This window comes from Onychostoma macrolepis, chromosome 05, assembly GCF_012432095.1.
Source record: "Onychostoma macrolepis isolate SWU-2019 chromosome 05, ASM1243209v1, whole genome shotgun sequence".
NCBI classification, from domain to species: Eukaryota; Metazoa; Chordata; class Actinopteri; order Cypriniformes; family Cyprinidae; genus Onychostoma; species Onychostoma macrolepis.
Genome location: NC_081159.1, coordinates 34,863,976 through 34,882,545, shown reverse-complemented (window position 1 = coordinate 34,882,545; position 18,570 = coordinate 34,863,976). Strand labels below are relative to the sequence as shown.

At 37.5% G+C, this 18,570-nt stretch overlaps 1 protein-coding gene across 1 annotated transcript in view; it reads right to left on the bottom strand.

Moving 5' to 3' along the window:
* Window positions 1-18,570, bottom strand: part of LOC131540740 (uncharacterized) — a 112,454-nt gene that overhangs the window by 20,487 nt on the left and 73,397 nt on the right. The window contains exons 35-39 of the mRNA XM_058775965.1: window positions 4,718-4,911; window positions 2,009-2,253; window positions 672-743; window positions 269-540; window positions 21-142 (exon numbers count right to left, since the gene is read on the bottom strand). Of these exons, the coding sequence (XP_058631948.1) occupies window positions 21-142; window positions 269-540; window positions 672-743; window positions 2,009-2,253; window positions 4,718-4,911 (905 nt within the window). The remainder of the gene's footprint in view (window positions 1-20; window positions 143-268; window positions 541-671; window positions 744-2,008; window positions 2,254-4,717; window positions 4,912-18,570) is intronic.

The window sequence follows — 18,570 nt, the reverse complement described above, 5'->3', positions numbered from 1 at the left end:
TTTATATATTTTTCCCTCACCTGTTTCATCAATCCATGACATTATTCCATGACTCTCAACAAATGAAATGCAGAGTACTGCTGCACAGTGGATGAAGAGGAAGGAATGTACAAAGTACTTGATCATCCTAATCCACATAAGACTGAAAACACAAAAAAAAAAAAAAAAAAGCAAATGTAACTGTTTTGCAAATGAAAAATTTACTATAATGCAATATTTTAATTAAATGTAAATCAGGTTAATGGACAAATATCACTAAAATACATACTTGTTTGTTAATGATTGTTCTTCTCTCCACATAAACACTAATAGTGAAATAATGCGTGGCAAGTGAGCAATCCGGACATAAATAATCATAGGCAAGAATGTCACCGGCTCCTTTTTCATCTGGCGAAAAATTATAAGACCATATGGAAATGAAAAGACCATATCAAAGACAAATCCCACTTTGCTCTTCATGTAGTTACGGGACGTTGATCTGTATTCTGAAACATAGGTTCCACTATCGTCATAATAACAAATGCGAAACTTCAGGATGATCTGAAAGAAATGTGGGAGAATTAAATTTCATGAGGCCTACATCCTTATAGTATCTCGGTTGTAATGTATGTGTGTTATGTTAGGGGAATAATCTGAGATTGAATGTAAATAAGTTATAATCTTTGGCTCACCTCAATTATCTGAAGGAACTCAACAACCATTGTGAGCAAGTATAAATAATAGTCAACATCAAACACAGTGGGCTACAGAGAGAGAGAGAGAGAGAAAGAGATGAGAGCCTTTTTCATATTTAGCGTTTGTGTCAGTAATTGATGTTTAACATAGAGGATCCTCTGGAGTAAGGAACTGTACAACAGACAGCGTAACTGTATGTAATAATTAGCTTAAAATAAACACCAATTCAAAAAAAGTCTCAAGAGTTTTGAATGAACCATTATAGGGCTTTTCACACTGTGCTTACCAAGGGTTATCATTGTTCTAAACTCACTTTTGCAGTGTTAACCTTGCATTGCGGTGCCAAATGTGTACAGTGTAAATTAATTACAATGTGTTACAATGTTCTGACTAGATGCTTAGCAACCACTGGACAGTGCACCAATCAATGCAACCAATGCACTGGACAGTCACAGAAACACCATTTGTTGTATAAAAAGTTGTTTCAGTGTTTGGGGGCAAAAATATCAAATGGTGACATAAAACATGTCAATCAGACCTTTTATAGTCCGAAAAGTCCATTTAGGAAAAACTTGACAGTACAGTCAGTCAATATAGCCTATTGAGGATGCACAATGCTAGAGCCTGTAAACAGGTCATGTGTTGCTTTCATCCAATCAATGATACTGACACCACAAAAATGTATATAAGAACGTTAACCCAGGGTTTAGGAATGTATAGTGTGAAACATCAGTTCATGAATATCCAGGATTAATTGTTAACTCCACATAGATAATGAACCATGTGAAATATGAAGCAACATAATCCAGGATTATGTTTTCCTGGGTTTAGAATGGCCCTGGGTTAACTATTTCAAGTGTGAAAAGCCCTTGTGTTTAATACACAGAGTTAAAAGTTTGTTCATATCCCTAATCCTAAAGGCCGCTTCACACCAAGAATGAAAACTAAAACCTATAATATATATTACACATTTAATATATGTTCTATAAACATAAGTGCAATACATGTGTTAAAATAGGAATGATTTTGATTGGTTGTCAATGTTTTTATCATTCATCAGCTAGAAAACAAATTCCAACAAGATTGTTTTTCTGTGTTGTCATCATTTTAAACCTCATATTCATATAGTTCTCAGTGTGAATGAGCCTTAAGAATTAGCAATAGTAATATGTTTAATGACTGAAGTGCAGCTTTGATAGGAAAAAAATCCCTATCTCTATCTGTCATATAGTGGCCCCAAAAAGTATTTGGACACTTTTGAACACTTTTGTATTTCACTGTATTACCTCTAACTAAGAGAACTGCTAAAATGCACAAGAGATACCATACACACCATGAATGTTATTGACCAGAAAAAAACTGTAATCAGCAGACAGGATGTGTACTGATAGATCACTCGAAAATTGTTCTCAGGATCAATGGTTTTGTTGTGCATTCTTCTCATGGTGTTGAAATTCTTCAGGAAGAATTGGATGAGCATGGATGAGATTGATGTGCATAGTCTAATGCCCAAAGAACGAGAACGGAGTTCAGCTCTGTGTTCTTCCTCAGCCATGTGTTCCCTATAAAGTTTTACACCTATAAGGACAGAAACACCATATTACATGTTGTGTTCATCAGATGAATGCAGATAATGCAGTCAAGAGAAATTTACTACTGGGATGTTATAGCATACTCATGACCTCAAGACACCTCTCACCACATTGGTGCTTCGTGGTCTGTGTTACTACTATTCTGCAGAAATATTTTCATGTACAAGATCTGCCTCCTTTCTGTTTTTTCTAACATTTGCTAGTCAGTCAGTGAGCAAAAATTTATCACTCTTTAGGCATCAAAAACTGAAGCATGACAAGTGGACAGAATGCACCAGACGACACTCAAACATATACAAGTATATGATGCTTCTGCTCCTTTTGCAACTGGCTCTGCATGAACTGTCGTAGTACATTTGCTCAAGTGCCCGTCTCCAAGCTCTAAAGAAATGTTTGTTTTATGCTTGCCAAATTATTAGAGACTCTATGATAAAGTGACATGGGAAAGAGTGGTAACCAGCGTGCTTTTAAGATTTCCTAATGAGCAGAGTGCCATTTTGCCCGATTTTACTCAGCAGAAGAGCACTTTTCAGCCTACAAAACATTTAAGAGAGCATAACTAAATAAAACTGTACATTTATTACAGAAATTTCCATGCCTTTTCCAATCATTCAAGTTTTCCATGACCATAATGTAAAATAGTTTTCCTGTTGGTTGAGGTTATCTAAGCCAAATGACCTAATGAGATTATAAAAGATTAACGCTATGTATTTATTGTGAGCAGTAAAGAAATTCTGGTAGTTTGCATGTCATGAATTGTGTGCCTGAACTTACATAAATTAAATGCATCAGTTCAACATTAAACAACTTACATCCAGTCCGAAGGAAAGTCTCTCCTGCAGAGCCAGGCTTTGTAAATGTGTTTATCTGAAGATCTCCTTTGTGTAACTGGTATTTCATCTCATCAGCTGCACTTTGCATTTGCTCAAAAATGCTAGGGTAACATTTCAATGCTTCATCAAGGCTTTTCTTCGATAACACATACAACTCACAGTTTGTTGCAGCTCTGAAAGAAATGGGAAAAATCAACAAGTTACATATACAGCATATTTGCTAAATATTTCATTACACTTCTATGGCATCTAGGGGTGTAAGGAATTAACAATGTGGATAAATAATGTGGACCCAAGCCATGTAATTCTTTGTTGTCATCATTTTAAACCTCATATTCATATAGTTCTCAGTGTGAATGAGCCTTAAGAATTAGCAATAGTAATATGTTTAATGACTGAAGTGCAGCTTTGATAGGAAAAAATCCCTATCTCTATCTGTCATATAGTGGCCCCAAAAGTATTTGGACACTTTTGAACACTTTTGTATTTCACTGTATTACCTCTAACTAAGAGAACTGCTAAAATGCACAAGAGATACCATACACACCATGAATGTTATTGACCAGAAAAAACTGTAATCAGCAGACAGGATGTGTACTGATAGATCACTCGAAAATTGTTCTCAGGATCAATGGTTTTGTTGTGCATTCTTCTCATGGTGTTGAAATTCTTCAGGAAGAATTGGATGAGCATGGATGAGATTGATGTGCATAGTCTAATGCCCAAAGAACGAGAACGGAGTTCAGCTCTGTGTTCTTCCTCAGCCATGTGTTCCCTATAAAGTTTTACACCTATAAGGACAGAAACACCATATTACATGTTGTGTTCATCAGATGAATGCAGATAATGCAGTCAAGAGAAATTTACTACTGGGATGTTATAGCATACTCATGACCTCAAGACACCTCTCACCACATTGGTGCTTCGTGGTCTGTGTTACTACTATTCTGCAGAAATATTTTCATGTACAAGATCTGCCTCCTTTCTGTTTTTTCTAACATTTGCTAGTCAGTCAGTGAGCAAAAATTTATCACTCTTTAGGCATCAAAAACTGAAGCATGACAAGTGGACAGAATGCACCAGACGACACTCAAACATATACAAGTATATGATGCTTCTGCTCCTTTTGCAACTGGCTCTGCATGAACTGTCGTAGTACATTTGCTCAAGTGCCCGTCTCCAAGCTCTAAAGAAATGTTTGTTTTATGCTTGCCAAATTATTAGAGACTCTATGATAAAGTGACATGGGAAAGAGTGGTAACCAGCGTGCTTTTAAGATTTCCTAATGAGCAGAGTGCCATTTTGCCCGATTTTACTCAGCAGAAGAGCACTTTTCAGCCTACAAAACATTTAAGAGAGCATAACTAAATAAAACTGTACATTTATTACAGAAATTTCCATGCCTTTTCCAATCATTCAAGTTTTCCATGACCATAATGTAAAATAGTTTTCCTGTTGGTTGAGGTTATCTAAGCCAAATGACCTAATGAGATTATAAAAGATTAACGCTATGTATTTATTGTGAGCAGTAAAGAAATTCTGGTAGTTTGCATGTCATGAATTGTGTGCCTGAACTTACATAAATTAAATGCATCAGTTCAACATTAAACAACTTACATCCAGTCCGAAGGAAAGTCTCTCCTGCAGAGCCAGGCTTTGTAAATGTGTTTATCTGAAGATCTCCTTTGTGTAACTGGTATTTCATCTCATCAGCTGCACTTTGCATTTGCTCAAAAATGCTAGGGTAACATTTCAATGCTTCATCAAGGCTTTTCTTCGATAACACATACAACTCACAGTTTGTTGCAGCTCTGAAAAAGAAATGGGAAAAATCAACAAGTTACATATACAGCATATTTGCTAAATATTTCATTACACTTCTATGGCATCTAGGGGTGTAAGGAATTAACAATGTGGATAAATAATGTGGACCCAAGCCATGTAATTCTTTGTATGTCAGCATCATAATTTTAAAATCAACATGAAACTTGACTTCAAAATAGGAGCAATATGCATAGCCTGGTCCCAGTCAGGATCCTGGCCACCAAGTAGTAAGTATTGCAGCTTGTTAAGTGTTTAATTTGATCAACTTCTCTGCTGTAGGATGCAATCTTGCTATTTTTTCAAAGATGAAAAAAGGATGCTTTAAATGCGTTCTTTACAAAATGATCAAAACTGGCATTAAAGGTAACTCCAAGCTTCCTCATTTTACTTTTAGTCTCCAAAACAGAGCCATCAACAGACAGAGCCAGGGAACCAGCTTTAAATATTTGATGACAGGAAACAAAAAAGCATGAATTCAGGTTGACCACTTTTCAGGAAAAGGAAATTATTCTTCATGCATGTTTTTACCTCAGAAATACAGTAAGAAAGATAACAGACATCAAGGTTTTCACCAGGTTTTGAATACAGATATACTGTACATAGATGAGAGTATCATCAGCATAGAAATGAGAGTGAAGAACGAGCGATCAGAACAGATGTCTAAGAACAAATAAATATTTAAATTTGAATTTTGAAAAGTAAAGGGCCTAAAACTGAGCCCTGAGGAACACCATTACATACAGAGCTAATCTCAGATCTGTAACCACCCAAAGAAATGAACTGCGAACAGTCCGTACAATTTAAACCACTTTAAAGCTGTTCCAGACACACCAGACAGACTTTTAAGACAAATGACCATTCGCAAAGACATGCCCACCCTTAGTTACTGTTGCTATCGCCGACAAACAATGCCGCTGTCACACTACACATCATGTTCTCACACAAACAACATTTGTGTTTAAGGTTAGAAGGGATACAGCTGCGGCTACTGGACATGCGAACATAAATATAGCGCAGTTTTTGTCATACTCTACATCAATAATTACTGTTTTTGCATTATTGTTTAGGGTTGGGGTAGGTGTAGACGTTAATAAAACACAATCTAATCCACCATTTTCTGAATGCGGACGTCTCTCCCGAATGGAACAGTGCTTTACATTTCCGGTCTCTGGTGTTTCTAGTCACATTGACATATTTTCCGAACCGATAATATAATGTGAAACCTGCGAAAATCGTTTAAAAAAAAAGCACATGCCACCATAGTTTCATCACTTTACAGTGTCACAATGACTGTCTTTTTGCAGTAAAGGACCTGTCATAGATTAATGAGTGGGAAGATGACATGAAGCGATGCGAAGTTAGCTGCATTGAAAACAAATGAAAGTTAGCTGCATTGAAAACAGATGAGCGTATATGTGCATATACAGAAGTTCATGGGATTTTGTCCACAGAATGATAAGAGCGCACATTATTTTAACATATTATTTTATTATTTCACACTCTGTATTTTAACGTAAGCACTGCAAGCCATGCGTTGAGAGCCTGGACATGGACAGATTTTCTGGTATGCAAAACAAGTACTCTAAAGGGGTCATTGGATGCAAAACTCACTTTTGTATGTTGTTTGAACATAAATGTGTGTTGGCAGTGTGTGTACCCAACCACCCTATAATGATAAAAATCCACCCAGTGGTATTTTTTTTTATCTTTATAAGTAATATCCCCTTTTTCAAATCAGGCCATTCTCAGCTTCTTGTCGGTGTGACGTCACACCAACAAAGGCCGCTCCCACGATAGGGGGATAGCGGCTAAATGGGGGCTCTTCCAAGATGGTGGTCGGAACAGACATTCTTTTTTAAGTGGAGTTAACTTTCCCGGCCTTTTCTCTTCTAACATTATTTTTATTATGTAATGACAACAAGATTTATATTATATGTGTTACGAATCCTGGGCCTGCTCTTCTGTCCGACTGCCACAAGAGGTCGCCCTACCATCATATTGACTTTCACACCACACATCACATCACAATGGACTGCATTTCCCATCAGCCATCTCACTAATCACACGCTCATCTGATCACACGCACACAGCTGTATCCAATCAGACACTCTTTATAAGCCTTGGACTTTCTTTCCCTCACTGCCAAGTATTGTATGCATTTATCGCTGCCCTACAGAGCCCCTGTTGGCTTCCCTAGTCTTGCCTTGCCTTGCCTCGCCTTTGTCGGATTGTGTTTTTCCCTGCCTGGACTATCGCTTACGTTTTGGATTACCTCTCCTGTCTAGCCCCTTTCGATACTGTTCGCCGATCATCGACCCATGCTTGTCTTTGTTTACTCTTTGTCTCGCCCATGTTATACCTGTTTGCCACTGTTCAACCCTGCCTGTTATGACCACGTCTCTTCTCATTAAAAGCTTGCATATGGATCCGCACGTCTCACGTCTCGTCAGTCCCGTAACAATATGAACTTTGTGTCAAATCACTGAATAATATTAACTTCTACGCCATGATTTTATTTCTCCAGACTTTTGACTGAATTGTGTAGAGTTCGGCCTTCAATGTTACCACTGCCATGGCGGGGAATGTAGAACAAAGTGCACATACAAAGTGAAGTACATTGCGACGTCAAGGATACTAATACTGAGAAGAGTAAGAGAGACAGAACAAGTAGCCCTGAGAGTAAGAAAAGAAAAAGTTCTCCTTGATTGATTTCTATAATTTAATTAACGAAAGGTCCGACAGAATTGAAGCAAGGTGTCTGAAAATGCTGTGCTCGTCGAAGATCTGCGGAGTAAAGTGGAATGCATTTACAACGAAATGGATGGTATTCGCATTGAAATGGATCATCATAAACAGAAACATGAGGCTTATGAACAAAAAATTGCGAAGTTCTATCTGACGTGGAGCACTATGGAAGGAGATGGAGTTTACGGCTCTATGGGTTATCGGAGAACAGCAAAGAGGATGTCAAGGCCAGAGTCAAGGAGGTGTGTCGGGCTGTAGTTCCAACCTTCAACACAAGCACAGTTGATATAGCTCATCGACTGGGCAGGATCAACAGTGAGAACCAGCGAGCGAGGCCTGTGATATTTCGTTTCATTTCACGTTCTGAGAAAGAAATTCTCTGGAAGGCAGCAAAAAACAGCAAGTACTTGAAAACTAGCAAGTTGCAGTTCAAGGACGATTTGACGGCCACTGATAGAGCAGCGAGACTGCAGTTGTGGCCAGAGGAGGAGCGCGCCAGAAAAGCTGGAAAGACGGCGTACTTTGTTGGAGCGAAGGCGTATGTGGATGGGATTCAGATTCAACCAAAAGACGACAAAATGGAGCTCTGATGAATTTACTGTTTTAGAAACCAGAGTAATACAAGAGAGGGAAAACTGTTGACTGTTGGCACGCCGTTCTAATGAAATTCCGGTGTTCAGGTAATGTTAATTAAAAAAGAAAAAAAGAAAAAAAAGTCATTTGTTTAAACTCTTATACTTTAGGATGTTCTGCACACACACACATATACACACATATATATATTTTTTTCTTCTCTCTTTTTGACATATCCTTCACTTACAATATATAAACTATATAGAATGTATTTTTTTTAATAAGTTCATATTCATTAACACAGAAGGGTCGACCGGGAATTGTTGTACTTTTTGCTTAGTAAACTAAGTTGTTCAATTTATTTTTAATCCTGACTTTTTATTTAATTTCTCTTAATGTTAGAGACATCCGCAATTTAAATAAAAGAAAGGCTATCTTTTTGTTTCTGAAAGATAAAAGGGCAAATTTGTATTTATTACAAGAAACATAGTTCAAAGGCTGATTATAATTTTTGGAAGAATCAGTGGGGTCAGGACATTTGGTTGAGTCATGGTTCAAATAGATCAGCAGGGGTCGCTATACTCTGAGGAAATTTCAGGGGAAAAAATTCTTCACAATGAGAGTAATAATAATGGAAGGTGGATAATGCTCATACTGGAGGACTCACAAAGCAATATATTATTGCAAATATTTATGGTACTAATTGCAAATCTACAAATCAGTTTTTACTTCATGAATTAGAAACACGAATTGCAGACCAATCAACTAAATACATGACTGCAAAATTTATACTTGGGAGTAATTTTAATGTTGTCCCAGATAATAACTTGGATAGATGGCCTCCCAAAGGAGTAAAAGATAATGCTAGTAATAAAATAATTTCTGGATTATGCAATAATTCAGGATTTATTGATGTCTGGCGAAAAATTAACACTCAAAAACTCTTATATAAGTGGCAGAATAGTGACTTGTCTTTGTGGTCTTGTATAGATCTATGGTTAATATCAGAGGAGTTGACACCCTTGGTAGACAATGTTACTACTGATACTGCAGTTTTTGCAGACCATAAATCTATTCGCATTTCTATTACCACTAATGACAGTGGAAAGCACATGAGTAGAAGTCGGTTTATTATTAAATGATGAATTTAAGTGTGATGTCTTAAGGATAATTGAAAAATACTATAAACAGGGATTAATTACTAACCAATATGGACTGCACTGGGAACTTATGAAATATAAAGTTAGGAGTTTAGCCATTAAAATGAGTAAAAGAAATTGCCAGAAATAAATAGACCAAAATACTACCCATCATCCAAGAGTTTGGTATCCTGTGTGTTAAAACAGATTTAACAGAAGAAGAAGCTCAAAATCTCATTAAATTACAAGAGGATTTAAATAAACATTATGAGGAAAACGCAAAAGGTGCTTTCATACACTCCAGAAGAAAGTGGCTTGAGCATGGTGAAAAAAATATATTTTTATTCTCTAGAAAAAAGAAATGGTGAAAGATTATCAATTAACAAATTATGCATAAATAATAATGTCACAGATAATTTACCTACAATCTCAAAACATATATCAGAATTTGATCAAACGTTATATTCCAGCTCTGAAATACAGTATTCCTTAATGGAATCCTTTTTTAGAAAACTTGGATAATAATACCTTTGTTAACAATGAATTTGGTAATATTTGTGAGAAAGAACTTAGTATTAGAGAAACGATTGACAATATTAAGAAAGGCATCAAATCTCCTGTTAATGATGGTCTCACGAATGACATTTTTTAAACTTTCAGAGATGCCCTTTCCCCTTTTATTTTAGCTATGTTTAATGAATCTATAATGAATGGAATTTTACCTCCTTCTCTTAGACAGGGGGTAATTACCCTAATCCCGAAGCCAAATAAGGATAAATTATCTCTAGATGGGTGGAGACCTATAACTTTATTAAACACTGATGCCAAATAGTTTTTTCTTATCTTTGCCAGCAGGCTAAAATTAGGGTTGGATTCTCTAATTGATCAGTCTCTGTCTGGTTTCATGAAAGGGAGACATACATGTAATAATATTCGTCTTATTCTTGAATTTATTGATTACAGGCACCTTCTCAAATGATGTCAACCTAATACTATTTATTGATTTTAATAAAGCATTCGATACAGTGGAACACAAATTCATGTTGGCAACATTAATTATTTTAAATTTGGAATTTTTTTTAGAAATGCGATTACAACCCTATACACAGAGTGCAGCAGCTCTGTTAAAATGATCAGGTGAGATTCTAGTAGATTTTTTTTCTATCTAGGGGCATTAGACAAGGTTGCCCGATCTCTTTTCTTTTTTTTGCTTGTCACACCGATTCTTTCTCGCTATGTAAATATGACATTTTTTTCAAGGTATCAACATTTTTGGGAATTTTAAACAATTCTGCAGAGGTCAGCAAAGCAATTAGTACCATAAATAATTTCTCTAAGGTATTTGGTCTCAAGCTTAATATTAATAATGTTAACACCAGCTCACAATTCAGTATGAACACATGGGAGTCTAGCCTAATGGTACACAACTTATAAAGTATCATGTTTTAATTAAGTTGTTATTTATTTATTTTTAATGTATGTGTACTTTAAAAGTACCATTATGGCAGTGAGAACGATCCTGAACTAAATCAGGAACTAATTTGCGATTTACACCTTTACAAAGCTTCTCTTGCACATGCAAATTTAATTTATGCTTACACTTATGTACACTTCCACAACTCTTGGCCAGTTTCTCACCCCCTCACGCAGTATTCGTTAAGTAAATGAGAAAGTCCTGAACATAACGTAACTGTTCAAGGAAGGCTGCAGAATCCTCTGCCGGCTGGTCGCTCCTGCTTCATAATAAGCGGTGCTCATGCTAATGCCAATTCTGTCCGTGTTTTGACTAAAGTAAATTTCTATTTTGGCAAATACAAACAACGTGATTATTTTTCATGAGTCCAACATCTCACTAATGCTCCTGCAGTATTTCAAGCTCTCATCAATGATGTTCTCAGAGATATGCTCAACCAATTTGTGTTTGTCTACTTGGATGATATCCTCATCTTCTCGAGTTCCCTACAAGAGCATGTAAAACACGTCAGTAAAGTTCTCAGATGCCTTCTTGATATTTATGTTAAACCTGAGAAATGTGAGTTTCATGTGACCGAAGTTCAGTACCATTTGTATCTGGCCATGCTTGATGATGAACCCTCAAAATGTTCAAGCAGTTGTGGATTGGCCCTCCCCCTCGTCGGTAAAAGAGGTACAGCGTTTCCTTGGCTCTGCCAATTTTTATCGCAAGTTCATTCTGAACTTCAGTACTGTGGCAGCTCCCTTTTCTGCCCTCACCAAGGGGAACACAATCAGCTTTTATTGGGGACCTGAAGCAAAGTTGGCCTTCAGCAAACTCAAAAGCCATTTTACCTCTGCACCTATTCTCATTCTCCCAGATAAACCCTTCATCGTGGAGGTCGATGCTTCGGATGTAGGGGTTGGAGCTGTTCTGTCTGGGGAGGACAACAAGCTGCATCCATGTGCATTCCTTTCCCACCCCCTTACACCGACTGAGAGGAACTATCATGTAGGGGATCAAGGGTTACTGGCAGTTAAGCTAGCACTTGAAGAGTGGAGGCATTGGCTTGAGGGGACCAAACACCCATTCCAAGTACTCACGGACCACAAAAATATGGAATACATTCAGCAGGCAAAGCGACTCAACCCCCGCCAGGCACGTTGGTCCTTATTCTTCAACTGATTCCAGTTCATCTTATCCTACTGCCCCGGCTCTAAGAACCTAAAACCTGATGCGTCGTCCTGAGTATATGTAAACACTCCTCAAGAAGATTCCATTGCATCGATTATCCCCAGTTCCAAAATAATAACTCCTATCAGGTGGGATCTGGAAAATCCTGAAACAAGACCAAGCCCGAGAACCTGACCCAGGAGGGGGGCCAAACCACTGTCTGTTTGTCCCAAAAGCTGTCCGCTCCCAGATCCTCCAGTGGGGACACTCCTCTCGTCTCACTTGTCATCCTGGTACTTCTCGCACTCTTGAGTTCCTCCAAAGATTTTGGTGGCCAACTATCAAAGAGGATGTGACATTTGTAAACGCATGTTCCACATGTAACCAAAGTAAAGTTTCTCACTGTTCTTCTCAGGGGCTATTGCACCCACTATCCATACCTCATAGACCTTGGTCTCATCTTTCCATGGATTTTATTACTGAACTTCCGCTATCAAAAGGCAACACCATTATCATGGTCATAGTTGATAAATTCTGCAAGGCTGCCCGATTTATTCCTTTGCCCAAACTACCCACCGCTAAAGAAACTGCTGAATTGAATTATGAATTATGAACCACGTCTTTGAGTCTTTGGCATCCCACAAGACATCGTCTCTGGGGGGCATTTTGTCAATCTCTGGGGGCTACAGTGAGTCTATCTTCTGAGTACCACCTGGAGTCCAATAGGCAAACGGAGAGGTTTAACCAAGATCTTGAGACTACACTGAGGTGTATGGCAGCTAACCCATCCTCTTGGTCTTTATTCATCATGTGGGCAGAATACGCTCACAATACCCTTCGCTCCCCTGCTACAGGCATGTTCCCTTTCGAGTGCCAGTTTGGGTACACCCCTCCACTATTCCCTGAGCAAGAAGTGGAGGTTGCAGTTCCCTCTGCTCAACAGTTTGTTAAACGCTGCCGCCAGACATGGAAAAAGGCCAGACTCAAGCTCCTTAAGTTCTCTCAGCAGTACCAGCACCAGGCTAATCGCAGACGCAGACCTGCCCCAACTCTGTGCCCCAGCCAAATATTCTGGCTCTCCACTAAGGGAACATTCCCTTGCGGGTGGAATCCCTTAAACCAGGCATCCTCAAATCTGGCCCACTCCTGCAGAGTTTATCTCTAATCCTAATCAAACACATCTGAGCATGCTAATCAGAGTCTTCAAGATCATTAGAAAAATCACAGGTAGGTGAGTTTGATGAGGGTTGGAGCTAAACTCTGCAGCAGATTGGCCCTCCAGGGAAATATTTGAGGAACCCTGCCTTAAACTTTCCCAGAAATTCATCGGCCCCTTCAAGATTGCCAGGAAAGTTAACCCAGTGACTTATCGTTTATACTTGCCTAAGTCTTTGAAAATAAATCCCACTTTTCATGTCTCACCATTAAAACTTGTTTTGTCTTCTTTTCTTGCGACAGGTAAACCTCCCCCTCCTGGTATCATCGGTGGCCAGTCAGCTTACACAGACCACAGAATACTGGATGTCCGTCGAGTATGTGGGTCCCGGCAGTATCTTGTGGACTGGGAAGGCTATGGCCCTGAGGAGCGCTTCTGGGTTCCTGCCAAGGACATCTTGCACCCCAACTAATTCAAGAATTTCACGCTCTCAAGCCCAGTCATCCTGGAGGGAACGTCAGGAGCCTTTCCTTTGAATCTTTGCTTGGTTATTGTTGTTCCTAAGCCAGTTGCTGCTGTAAGTCTGCTCTAGTTCTAACTTGATTGTTTTCCTGTTTATTTTTTATCTTTTCCCTGAGTTTTGGTTTTGGAGATTATTTTTCTCCTTTTGGATCCTTTTTTGACTGAAGATTTTTGTTTTGTGGCTTTCATTAAGAAAATGATTTTTGTACCCTTTTTACTATTTTTGTTAAACTCTTCTGAGTTAATTTAAGAACTCATTTTGACTATTGGGTTCAACTCCCTTCTGTGGTTCAGTGGTGGAAATTAAGACTCTTGCGCCAGAGACCCAAGTTCAAATATCGGCTCTGACAGCATTTAACCTGTAGTTACAAATGCAGAAATAATGTTTTGATATCTAAGATATCTAAAATGTTGAATACTCATTTGAAATTATAAAAAAAAAAAAAAAATCAAAAGATGTGAATGTGAAATGAAATTAAATGTGAAATTAAAACTGCCAATAGGTGTCAGTAAGTCACTGTTAATAAGTGAGTCATTGCGATTGAACCGAATCATTTAAACGGTTGATTCATTCAGGAATGAAACACCGTCATTGCTCAGAGACTCAAAACTGTGCTATGGTGGCTGTGTTTGGAACAATTTTTGTTGTCGAAATAGAGCAAAAACAGGCAATATGGTGTCTAAAACGTAAGTCTCTTAATTCCAGTTTTAAATGTGCTTCTGATTACAGATAGCCTGGGATTACACAAGATTTGTATTTTAAAGACAACCAGTTCGATGGGAGCATAACTTACTTTTTGGGTTAAGAGAATTTCTTAATATGAAATTTGAATGGTATGACAATTAGAGATTAGACTACATAAATTGAAATCTACACGCTAATACACACTATACTCATAGTCACGCAATGCTGGTGTTGTTAACAAGTACAGTAAATATCCACACCGGTGTGGTGACTGACAGCCACACATTCTCCTCAAAACAACAGATTCATCCGCACTGGAGCCATGCCAGAGCACAACCCATCCAAGGAAGATAATTCCACCAACAGCTGCAATTGCAGGTTTTCAAACAGAGATGGTGACAAAGAGGCAAAACTTACGGACTGCAGCTTTAACTTCTTGTTTATTTAACTGTTGTAAAAAAATAAATAAATCTATAAGTAATCATGCTAATTTTTGGAGAGAGAAAAAACCGCACTCTTCGTGTGATATTGATTTACTATATGAAATTACATATATATATTCTGCCCCTATATCTTCAATTTTGTGATCATTCAAAATGCATTTTAAGAGACTGAATCACACAGTGAAAGAATGCAATCTAAATGTGCGCGCGCCTTCCAGGCCACTTTCCTGCAGAGATTTGATCCAACCCTGATAAAACTCACCTGCCTGTAGCCTTCTAGTAGTCTTGAAGACAATGATTAGCTGGTTCAGGTGTGTTTGATTAGGGTTTGAGCTAAACTCTGAAGGAAAGTGGCCTGGAAGGGTCAAATTTGCCCACCCCTGTGCTAAACTGTCAAAGCTTCATTTTAACCACCAATACAACGATGCAAGTATTTACCTTACATCTACATGCTTGCGAAGGGTTGATGTCGAGATTTTATAAGCAGCTAGTTTGGTCTCCCTAGGCAAACACAGCTTACACTGCATAATAGAGCATAAATATGGCCAGGGGTTCACTTCATTTCCTTCGACTTCCACTTCAGCAGAATACGACAGAGTTTCATTTTCAGCTGGGTCTGCACCATAATGCCTGTCTTGTCTGTCTTTCTTGATTTTAGCCCCAGTTTTTTCTCCTGCCCATTATTTACTGCAGTAGTTTCCAGGGAGTGATTTTTTATATTTATTTTTTTTTACTCAGTAATTAATGTGTTTTAAAATGTAGCGAAGTACAATACTTCAAACAAAATATACTTAAGTAAAAGTAAAATTACAGATTTTAAAAATTACTTTAAAAAGTAGAAGTACACAAAAAAGCGACTCAATTACAGTAACTCGAGTAAATGTAATTCATTACATTCCACCTCTGCTTAGTTGGTATTGTGTTACAAATAAAACCAAAGAAGTGTCCTTTAAAATTGCTCACAGAATATATTCTGTTAAAGAAATAGTGTTTTCTTCTGGATATAGATTCATTTTTTTTTTGGAATGTCCCTGTTTATCTTTGTTTTGGTCTGAAATGTTACAATTTCTAAGTGTTAAAATGAACTGCATCCTAGTCTTAAATTTATCATTTGTTTTACTTCATTCAAATGAATATGACTTTTCTAAAAGGAAAATATTTATTGTTGATCTGTTTTTGCTATTAGGAAAATTTTATATTCATCAAACTAAATGGAGTAACTTAAAACCCAATTTTGCTCATTTTCAAACCACCTTTAAAGCTATAAAGAATCTATAAAGTCTTTAAAAAAAATCTTAAAGCCCAAAAAACTGTCTCTAATAAATGAATTTAAAATATGCTTGTGATGCCCTTTAATTTTCTTTCTCATTTTATTTTATTTTTATTATTTTATTAAAATTGTCTCAATAATATTGTCTTGTCAGTCCACAGAAGAGAGGGGCGGGGTGAGCAGAGCTCATTAGCATTTAAAGGCAAATGCAACAGAATGGTTCGCTCTAAAAAGGGCTGATTTTGACAAGGTAAAAGGAGTGTTTTTTTTACACTACCACTGAGAAATTTTAACTTAAGAATGTTATAGACTTCTCATTAAGACCCTACAGAATCATATCAACTTGTGGAAAATGGGCATCCGATGACCCATTTAAAGGAACTCCTTTAGCTTATTGCCATTACTGTGGCAGCCAACAACAGCACAGTTTAACCCTGTGCACATTTTATAGTTATATTGAAAAAGTTTCAATTCAGTCAATCTTTTTTACCCCGTTTTAACATGAATTTTTATGGAGACCGACCATAACTGTCGGGCAGTGGCTCTAAGGTCAAGAAGGATGAAAATGGAAATTGCACCAGAATCAGAAGCCAGATCACTTAACTTTGATAACTTTGCTCAAAGCCGTTTCGATACTGTGAAATTTATGAAAACCTGACTGAAGGAGTTCAAAGAGGTTACTGATGGTAAAATGGTTACACAAATGAGAGGCAACAACACGCTCAAGTATTTTTGCCCAAAATGAAAGATTTTAAATTGTCTAAGGCATCATTTTCTTTTTTCGGCATAGGATTTAAAGCATTTCTTAATGCTGCTGGAACAACCCCAGTCTGCAATGAATCATTTAAAATATTAAAATAGTAAGTATAGTAATAGTAAAATAGTAATAGTATCATAGTAAGATTTAAATAAACTTTGACATGAGCACTTAATACTTAGCCTTTCAGAGTATACACTATTTGATAGCATGTGCTAGGGCTGCACAATGAATCATATTTTAATTGTGATCATGATTTATGCTTCTCTGGATTTATTAAGCATAATCGCTTACAATATTTGGGTTCTGGTTATTTAACCTGAAAACATTTCATTTTAATTTTGCATTTGTGTTGTCTTGCATTGGTAACAAGCCTCCATAAGCTTTAATGATTTTGATCGCCAAATGTCAAGTTTAAATCTCTCAATAAGAGCTTTTCTTTTAAATGGATACATTTTATGCCCAGTGGTTTAATAACTCTTCCCAAACTGCCAAATATGCTCACGTGGCCTCTCTGCATTGCAGAAAAAACACTGAGCTGAAAACACCAGCAGATAGTAGCGATCTCCATTGAGCTATTCTGTTGTTGTTGTTTTTGGCAAAACAATTGATTGATCAATTAACCATTATTGTGCAGACCTAGAGTGTGTGAACACAGACGCTTATATGCACACAACAAAATTTCATGCCTGTCCAGTTTTTGTGCTATTCCTCTTATGGGCATCTATGTTGCCATCCGCAGTGGTGTTGTTGTTCAGTCTATATATTTAAAACTGTGAAACAGGTCTGGGCAATGAATGAATGAATGAATTTTTTTGCCGTAAAAAAAATTCTGACTGTGTGCGTCACATGCACTATACACATACAGTACCCTAGCATAGGGCTGGGCGATATATCTCATGCGATATGCATGTGCATCTTGTCAGTAAAGCCGGTTCCTTGATTAGCGGTAAATCTCCATCACCTGTTTTCAAATGGAGCGGCATTTAATACACGGAGCCGTAGATTCATTCATTATCGCAGATGAATCGCCTTCGATAATGAACGTGATATTGCGTAGCTTGTAAGTGAACTACGGCTCTGTGTATTAAATGCCGCTCCATTTGAAAACAGGTGATGGAGATTTACCGCTAATCAAGGAACCGGCTTTACTGACGAGATGCGCATGCATATCGCATGAGATATATCGCCCAGCCCTACCCTAGCATACACATTAACCAAAGTATACTTTGGGCTTACTACTTTAATGACCCTGTTGACACTTGGAAAACTTCCAACATGATTGAAATGTTCTCTGGCTGATGTTGGTGGATATGAAATGCCAATCCTGCCATAATTAGAAATAAATAAAGAAATGTACAAAGAAATGTAAAAAAGCAAAAATAAATAATTATTTATAATTTTATTTCCTTATTTATGTATTTTTTTTAATTTAATTTTCCACATTTATTTTTTGTAAATAAAAAAAGCAGATGTTCATATTAACAACTTCTTTAACTTGAGCAAACGCTGCTAATACACATATACATTTGTTAATAAAATGAAAACATGCATGTTTTAAAGCTAGTGAATAAAAGGAAACGATCCACCCGCATGCCTCTGCTCAATGACGGTGCCTGGATCAGCTGTGATCTGCGTCTCGGGCCAATGACGTCACTTCCAGGGAGGCATGCCCAGGCCTGTTGGACACGCCCCCGTCCCCTGACTCCACCCCCATGTCAAAACAGCGC